Below are 9,474 nucleotides of genomic sequence, written 5' to 3' on the forward strand. Positions count from 1 at the left end.
CCCCCCCCCCCCCCCAGCACAGGCAAAGGTATGAATGGAGAGAGCTGGGCCTCTGTGACCTTGTGTAAGGGAGACCCTTGCTTTCCTTCTCCTGACAACCAAGTGCTAAACCTGCCCACCTAGAGGAGTCTCTGAGTTATACCTGCCCCTCTCCTGCCTCCCTGATTTCTCAGATTACTAAAGCCCAATGGGTTCAGCAGAGTGAACCCAGCCCAACCAGCTTTGATGGAGAGTGGCAGCACTCAACTTGCCAAAACCCTCAAAGCCTGTGCCTGCAGACACCTCTGCTCAGGCCCAGTAGCCCTGGGGTCTTGCTGGTATCAGGACTCTGCAGCTAAGAAGGGCTTGTCTCCTATGTCAGACACCTGAAGAAGTGAAAAATGAATTAAAGAACTAATGGAAGCCCAGTGCCAGAAAAGCCTGTAGAAGACCTCTGTCTGCAACTTGGTGACATCCTCCACGGTATCTGTGACCAGAGTTTGTCCTGGCCCTGTTTAAACACCTCTAAGGCCAGGAAGATCATTACCCAAGCCAGCCCTTGACCTTGATCAGATTTACATTTGACTAATTTTGATCTATTCATTCCTAGGTGTTTCCACGGTTACCTCACTTAGTGCTCCCAGTTGGCCCATTTAAAAAACTCAGGCTCAGATTAACTAACTTTCCCAAAATCACATGAGGAAAGATGTCATTTCCACACTTTTCACCACCCTGTGTGCTCCGTGTACCCATTTAATTTCACTGGTGTCCCCTTAAAGAAGCACCCAGAATTGTTTGCAGCGCTCTCTTGTGGCACTTATCAGCCGAAAGAGCATTGGACCTGTGACCTCCCTTTCTTGAGACATTGAACCCTCTCTAGCATCAAATTTTTGGCAATGACATTGTAAATGGACAACCTCTGAGCTTATTGTCATTCTATAAGCCCAGGGTTGTTTGTTTGTTTTTCTCTTATGGGCCTGTAAGGCCATTTATTCCCCCTTTCTTTTTTGAATGCAGCTGGGCATGAGCACTGGACTACACATTCTTACCTGTTTGAGTCAACTCAACTTCTTGAGGGAAACTGCAGCTCAGTCTGGCCATGAGCTCCTGCTGCGGGCTGGCTATAGGCCAGACTTTGGCAGTGACGCCAGAGTGGCCAGACTTCTATGGAATTCAGCATCCCAGGCATTTCTTGGTGACTGGAGACAGATCCCATGGTAGCCAAACCCCGTGGGAATAGCCCTCAGCCCCAACAGATGGAAGGCTTGTGGGCGGAGCCAGAGAGTCTCAGCCTGGCAAGGGACAGTCCTAGGGGACTCTCCTCCTGCCCCCCATAGTCCCTGGGAAGTCTTCAGTCCACAACCTCAGTGGAGCCAGGGAAGGGAGAAGCTCCCTAGGCGACAGACAAGGGTGGCCAAAGCATATTCCCAGGCTCCAGCTCGAAGGACCGCCTCTGGGAGCTCTCCCTCTTAAACTTTTAGAAGGGAACTTTGGGGCGCAGTTTATCTTTGGGTGTCTTATTTATATATTTCTTAGGCTGAGGAGAGCCAGGGCCAGCCTGCACTGGTATGATTACCCCTGTCAAGTCATCCAGTCAGGGTCTGGTGTTATACCATTAGAGCTTAGTCTATGAGATTTTAAAGTCTCCCCCTGCACCATCTCCCCTCTCCCCCACCCCCCCACACCCTGCCCCCAGAATCATAAACTGTCAAGATAAAAGGAACCATGGTGTTCACCTGATCTATCTCATGTTTAATGAAGGAACATCTCTACAATATCTTTGTTAGGTAATTCTCTAGCCTCTGCATGAACACACCCACCTCCCAAGATAGCCTCTTCTACTGTTTTTACTATGGAAAGTTCTTCCTATAACTGAAAGTCTACCGTTCCAAAACTTTTGCCCATTGACCTTGGCTCTGCTCTCTTGTTATATTGTCTTCCATAACCCTGTCTGAAAATAACAATTCTCTGAGAGCTTGACCAATGTATGAGGTGATTGGCAGCCATCAGTGGTATGAGGTGAGGCCCTGGGGGAAGGGGACTGGCAAGAGCCAGTCTAATTTGGTGTCTTTCATCTGAGTATCCTTCTCAGGCAATGAGAGGCCATAACAGTAATGGCTTGTCAGTGAGCCCAGAGGCTTTATTATCACAACTGAATAAAATTCTCCAAAACCTAGGAATAGAGCACTGCAGGGAGTATTCCATCATGGGAGTAAGAGTTTTGCAGGAAATGCCTTATCAGTATCACCAGGACCATCATCTGTTGCTTTTACTAAGCACCTCCTAGGTTCAAATGCTTATAAATAGATAGATAGATAGATAGATAGATAGATAGATAGATAGATCTCATTTCTTTTGAAGAAAGATGGGTGCAGAGGAGTGAAATAACTTGCCCAAGGTCACAAAGCTAGTAAGCGGCAGATTTGGATTGAAACCAAAGTCTTCCCAACCCAAAAGCCTAAATTCCTCAATCACTCTGCTGCCCAATCTTAAAGACTCACTGCTGGAGACCTAGGCAGCAGTGTGTGTGTGTGTGTGTGTGTGTGTGTGTGTGTGTGTGTGAGAGAGAGAGAGAGAGAGAGAGAGATGCCCAGCCAGGTCAGAGCATGTCAGAAGCCCAAGTAGAAAGGCCACCCTGCTATCCTGGGTACCCATTACGAGAAACTATATCCTGGCCCTAGACATCTCCAGTTGGCGGCCAGGTCAAGAGAAAGAAGAGATCACAGTGAGAAAGAACCCTTGAGCTTAAAGTGTCCCTGACTTCAGCTGGGTTAGGCAGTTGTTGTTGGTTTTTTTAAAATAGTTTATTGTCAAGTTGGTTTCCATATTAACACCCAGTGCTCATCCCAACAAGTGCCCTCCTCAATGCCCCCCAAGCCCCCCACCCCAACCAGCCCTCAGTTTGTTCTCAGTATTCAAGAGTCTCTTATGGTTTGCCTGCCCTTCTTCCTAACTATTTTTTCCCCTTCTCCCCCATGGTCCTCTGTTAAGTTTCTCCTGTTCCACTTATGAGTGAAAACATATGGTATCTGCCCTCCTCTACCTAACTTATTTCACTTAGCATGACACTCTTGAGTTCCATCCACGTTACTACACATGGCCAGATTTCATTTTTTCTCATTGTCATGTAGTATTCCATTGTATACATAAACCACATCTTCTTGACCCATTTGTCCATTGATGGACATTTAGGCTCTTTCCATGATTTGGCTATTGTTGAAAGTGCTGCTATGAACATTGCGGTCCATGTGCCCCTATGCATCAGCACTCCTTATCCCTTGGGTAAATTCCTAGCAGTGCTATTGCTGGGTCCTAGGGGAGTTCTATTGTTANAGGCAGTCTTAATGGAACCAATTTCTGATTTCTTTGAGGCTTGTTTTAACTTTATCTTCTGTATCTGATATACAGGCAGACACCTCTGCTGGCCTCAATTTTAGTTCCCTAATCTGAGCATTTTCAGAGCTGCTCTCTGGAGTTGATACCAAATACAATACGATTTAACTTCAAAGTTAACTTTATCTATGATTTAACAACATTTCTAAAGACATACCCTAGTCCTTTTTGGATTTTCACTGTTATTATGTTTTCATGTTCATTTATTTAACAAACATTTATTAAGGACCTCTTATTATGCTCAGCCCTGTGCTTGATGGTGTTGGTAAAAATTTAATAGTCTTGAATTTTCCAAAATATTCCTGATTCCAACTGTTTTAACTTTTTAAATAAATAGTTCCTGTACCAGGCCTTATATCCCACTTTTTCTTTGAATGGACATTGTATTTGTTGGAAATTCATGAGAAGATGAAGACACTAGTCTGTTCTCTGATGGATCTATCTTCTTGTGAGCATCATCCCCAGGATAACACCAAAGGCCCTCTTTAGTAGTATGATTCTCCTAAGTGCTGTTTCAGAGAAGAGATCAAAGTCGAAAGATTTCATGGATGAGCTAGAAGGTGACTTAAACCTCTAGGATGTGTTGGATGGGATTGGTAGAACGGGAGAAAAGGGACTCAGCACAAACAATGGTGTGGCCTAGCCTAGAGAATAAACAGTGAGGGATCAGGCCTGGAGGGAGCAGGTGTGTTTAGGGCATGAGGCCGAGAGAAGGCTAGGAAGGTCAATTCCAACCATGCTGAAGCAAGTTTTGGATGTCAACCCAAAGGATGTCATCTTGCTGGTAATGGGAAGAAAATATGAGCATCAGACTGCCTGGCCTCGCAGCCCAGCTGCATCAGTCTCTGCTGTGTGACTGTGCAAGTTACCTGACTTAGCTGGGCCTCAGTTTCCTTATTTAAAAATGATAGATGTTGATAATAATAGCATCTACCTTATAGAGATCTTAAGGAGGTTTATGGCAATCCCACATAAAAGTGCCCAGTATGTTACCTGGCACATATGTCAGATTAGCTATAAATTATTTAGAGCAGCAAAGTGACACAGTTAGGAAAGGAGTATAGGAGAACACCAGGTAGGCATGGAGAGAATAGATTGGAGAGAGAGGAGACTATTCTGGTAGTGGGAAAGTAGTAGTAGTAGTAGTACTAAGAGTACTAATACTAGTAGTCTAGTAGTCTAAGCAAGAAATGGTACGGGAGTGACCAGCAGTGGTCAGGAGAAGGTGGTGAATCTTAGATGTTGAGAGAAAAGCTGATGGGTCTTACTTCCGACTGGATGGTGTGGTCTCCAGCTGTTGTGTTGGGGGTGGGTATTTTGGTGCCAGAGCTCAGACCAAGCATGCATCCCATGACAGGGCTTGGAAGAAGGGGAGGGAAAGTATTGGTGTGCTTGCTGTGATCTGTGAGAGGGTGGGGAATGTAGATAGAACACACACCTTCTGATGCCGTTGTGCTAAGGACATTTCAAAGGCCGCCTGCCTCCCACTCCCCCAAGTCCTCTTAGTAGAACAGTTTTAGGCAATGTTGTTAAAGACCATGACACCAGAGAGGGTAACACTTTGGCTGTCCTTGAATGGAGCTGAAAACAGGCCTTAATAGGCAGAAGAGACTGATGGTGAGATTCGGAGGCCTGTAGGAAATGGGGAACAGGAGGAGAGATGGTTTTCATGTGGGAGTAGGGCTGTGGGGCACGTCACGAGGGAGAGGAGCACTGAAAGAGGAAGTGGGAGAGCGCTAATGACGCGCTCAGCCAATTTCACAGCCTTGCCCTTGCAGCTCCCTCTGTGACGTCACCATCGGCACACTCAGGAGCCCTTAGGTTTTACAGAGCATTTCTCTTGTACTGAACTTACGCTCCAAGTGCTCACTGCCTCTAATTCAAACGTTAGACAAACTGCAGTCACATGCATCTTTGATCCTGTCAGGGCATAATCAGAATCACAGCTGGGAGGAGAGGGAGCATGGGAGTGGAGCCATGCTGTTGGGTAAAATGTGATTATGCTATCTGAGAAGGAAAAACAGCCTGGCCTTGGGCACTTTGACTAGCATTAACGTCTTAACTCCTCCCCTCTGGGTAAGAAGGGTTGGGGNCCCTCCTTCAAATCCTTCCCTGTGGGGGTTCCAGTGCAGCCCAAAGAGTAGAGCTGATCTCACTCCAGAGTTAACTCCACAGGAGAACTGAAGCAAGTCTAGGCTAGTCACCTAGTCCAGCCCCTGCTCTCAGGTCCCCTGGAATTGCCTCAAGCCCAGCCCACTCTCTGGAGTTTGGTGTGGATCCTCCCTTTCCTTCAGGAAGCAGGGCTACGAGTATGAGGGGGAGCCGGACAACAGGCAGCCACCAGAGAAGAAACCAGATGCTGTTAGAAGATTTAAAGCTTCTGAACAGAATACATCTAAAAGGGAGGGAAATGAAAAATGGGGGTGGGGGGTGGGTGGAGGTCTCAGGCACTGCCTACCAGTGTGGGACTAAGGCCTAGACTCCCTAGACCTGTGCCCCAGCAACACCCCAGACGTTGAGAACTCCCTTGAGGCGTTTCTGGAACAGCAGAAGCCTCTAGGCCAGATCCCATGGATCCCATGAGATCCTACTGCACTCATGCCATGGAGCCACAGGGTTTCTCTTTGGAATCTGCTCAGAGTTTTGTTTTTATCTCTTTTGCATTTTGTCTTCCAGAGTGGAACACTTAAGGATCCGGACTCAAGCAAGACCCCACCTCAGCGGCCAGCGCCTCAAGGTTGTTTACAGTACATTCTCGACTGTAATGGCATTGCAGTAGGGCCCAAACAAGTCCAAGCTTCTTAAAGCGATTGGTAGTTCATTTTTCAAAGCAGAAATTTTAAGCCAAAAAACAAACAAGGAAAGGAAAGCGGGGAGGGGAGCGACAGACCCCCCCGCCCCCAGTGGTGCCGGTTCTGCGTTTTCAATGCTGACTGGACTGTGTTTTCCTATGCAGTGTCAGCTCCTCTGTCTGGTTGTTTACCTGTTCCCGTTCGTGCTTGTAATGCTCACTTATGTTTCTCTGTATAACTTGTGATTCCAGGGCTGTTTGTCAACAGTGTACAAAAGAATTGTGCCTCTCCCAAGTCCAGTGCGACTCTATCTTCTGGGTGGTTTGATAGTATTTTTAAAAGTATTACATAATGTGGGGTGAAATAGGACTGAGGGGGTGGACAGGGGAGAAACAAAGATCACAAAAATAAAACCCAACTCCTCTCCTTCTCCACCCGCCCCAGACTCAGATTAAGGCACCCCCCCACCCCCTGCTTACCTCCATGAGTGTGCTTGGGATCTTCAATGAATTGTGCTTTTTGCTTCCTTTCTGCATGACTAGGGTAAATAGATAGAAGTTTAAGAGATTTTCAAGGTCTAATTTCCATAGCTTCATCCGTTGAATCTGAAGGCATCCACCTTTTTCTCCATTTGCTAAAAATTTGGTGCAGTTTGAGTTTATGTGAATAGGCTGGCTGTGCCTGTAGAGCTCTTGTGTTTTTAGTGATGACATGAAATATAAAGAACAAGCTATTTCCAGGAATGTGTTCATAGTTTACATCGAAGTGTACCTTCTTTTTTATTATTGACTAATTAACTATGAGATTAGGAAAAAAAAAAAAACAAATGGGGCCGCTGATGTGCAATATCCAAGTGAAATTGTGAGTATTTTCTGTGTTGATCTCAGTCCCCCAAGTTGTTTCTTCTTTGTTGCTATTTCTGAATTGGCCATATTATGCGCTTCTGTGAAACTGAGGCTGCTTTTTATTCCCCAAAGCTTGACCTATGTACAGAGATGATTCTGTAGTGATTTTGGACATAGGATGCAGGAAGCTATTGAAAGTCTGAGAAGGATTCGACCGTTGTGCTCTTGGCCTCTCCCTAGGCATTATGAGACCAAATAAAAAATGTTCATTTCACAGAGTGGGTACACTGCCTACAGAACTCGAGGTGGACTCCTGCTTTCATTTTCAGCTGTTACAAGAGCCCTCTAGAAGCCAGAGAATCCGAGGAGTTTCTCTTTCCTGGGAAGAACTGTCTCCAGTTTTAGCTTGTGTGTATTTGGGGCAGATGCTCCACAGCCTTGGCTCTTGAAGAAACGTCACAGTTTGCCCTCTTCCCTCTGACACGCAATTGCTGGGCAGGATGAGGCAGGTGTTTAAAGCAGGCCTTCTCCTAGCCAGGTTACGACAGGTGCCGAGTGGTCTCCTCTGGCACCATGGTCCGTGGGAGATCATGCCAGCAGTTTGCATTTTAGAGAAATGCTTCTGGCTCTACTTTCACATTCCTCTCACTTCTATACTGACATGTTACCGTTCTGGATTCCAGGTCAGAGGAATAAATAGTGTCGATAGTATGATTTATGTGTCCGGGGCCTTGTGCCCCGGTTTCTCCTTTGGTTGCTGGAAAATTCTGAGGCTACAGGGAAATGCACTGAGTGTGAGTGTTCTCATCTGTGACTCCTCCCTTAGATGATGGTGGCAGTCGATCTGTTGTAAATATGTACACGTCTGCAATTATGCACTTCCAGGTGGGTTGCATAAGAATCAGGTCCTTAAATACCCCCCAATCTGATGAAATGGTAGAAAGGAATAAAGCAACATTTCTCAGAATGGAGGAATACCTTTACTTATTTATTATATTTTTATTATTTATTTATTTATTTATTTGTCCAAGCAGTGAGCTGATGGTGGTGTTGCTTCTTTGCATGTTATCAGTGTGAACATCCAGGTGCTTTTCATGTGACATTTGTGAGCCACAAATACAAAGTTGCCATTTGGATTCAGTCAGGCTCCAGGGTGGTGTTAGCCAAGGTCTCTCAGGTCGGGGAGAAACTGATTAGGGCTCCTACTGCCAAATGCAAGCAGGCAGCGTATCCTGACTATTATACACCCCCAGGCAGCATGCTAAGGGACAACTCTGTGGCCTGGGGGACATCCGTGTCACAGTGTAGGATTGCTGTTCAGGTGTTTTGTACCCATTTCTTTTCTGATGTTGTCCCTTTTTTTTGTACCAATCCAGCTGGGAGAACCTCAGCCAATGCTGGAAGAGTGATTTAAGTACCTCTCTTTTGTGACTCTCTTGTACAGCTTAATGTGCAATAAAGGAAAAGTTATATCTGTCTTCAGTGTTAAGTTGTAAAGTTTCTGGCGATTCAAGCATCTCTGTACAAGTGGGAAAGAACTCAGGTTCTGGTACAAGAGGCTGAGCTATCAACTTGCTGTACTTTACAAGAAAAGGCTATAATACAAATGATGCCAAACTTTGGAAGAGGCAGAACTGGTTAACATGGAATATGCTGATCTATCGTCTTCAGCTTCACTGGTTATCTGATTTGAACTTGGAACTTCAAGTTTTCAATGCAAAACTCCATTTATTTACTCATTTATGTATTTATTTATGTATAACTAACCCTGGTATATTCACTGGTAATTGATAAGGTGGAGCCCATGCCATCAGTAGGGAGATGGGCTGATGATCGTGGGTGCACAGTGGTGTAGATGTATAATTCTGCCTCTCCAGGGAGTATGGGTATTCTGGTGTTTCTAGGAAACTAAGCTTCAACACAACTCTTAGCTCCTCTTGAGTTTCTAAAAGCCCGCTCCTTCCAGCGGGCCCATGAATGTGGACTCTGGGAGTGAGACTGAGAAATTGGATCTCTCGGGCCAATTATGCATCATTTCCACTAGTCAGTATGCACTAATGGGGACATCTTTTGACTTTTGAGTACAGGAACCCCCTTAGCAAAATCTGAGCAATCAGGTATCACACTTAACTGCTTGACAAACCCCAGAGGAAGCATGGCTTTTTTTCTCTCCAGGCCACCAGATGGTTTTCTGTCTCATGCTGGGAGAACAGTATCCTGGTCCTTTGAGGGGGAGGGGTGGGGAGGATTGGTCGGGGTTTCTTCTTTGCCAGATGGTGCCCACAACATCCCCAGGGGAGAATAAGACTTGACTTTCTGGAGAATTTCCACCACACACACCTGGGAGGGACTGGAGCCCCCTGAGGATGGTACTAAGGGGCAAAAGAGCACATGGAAACAAAAGACTGCCCCTAGTCATGTGCATGGGCCAATGTTAAAATGAACCTCTGGTGGAGGAGGGGGTG

General features: G+C 45.9%; 1 protein-coding gene across 1 annotated transcript in view; it reads left to right on the forward strand.

Moving 5' to 3' along the window:
- SYN2 (synapsin II) overlaps window positions 1-9,474 on the forward strand; it is a 191,144-nt gene that overhangs the window by 177,353 nt on the left and 4,317 nt on the right. The window contains exon 12 of the mRNA XM_077751633.1: window positions 6,049-6,109. Within this exon, the coding sequence (XP_077607759.1) occupies window positions 6,049-6,109 (61 nt within the window). The remainder of the gene's footprint in view (window positions 1-6,048; window positions 6,110-9,474) is intronic.

Source organism: Crocuta crocuta, unplaced genomic scaffold (assembly GCF_008692635.1).
Source record: "Crocuta crocuta isolate KB4526 unplaced genomic scaffold, BGI_CrCroc_1.0 scaffold69-1, whole genome shotgun sequence".
Taxonomy (NCBI): Eukaryota; Metazoa; Chordata; class Mammalia; order Carnivora; family Hyaenidae; genus Crocuta; species Crocuta crocuta.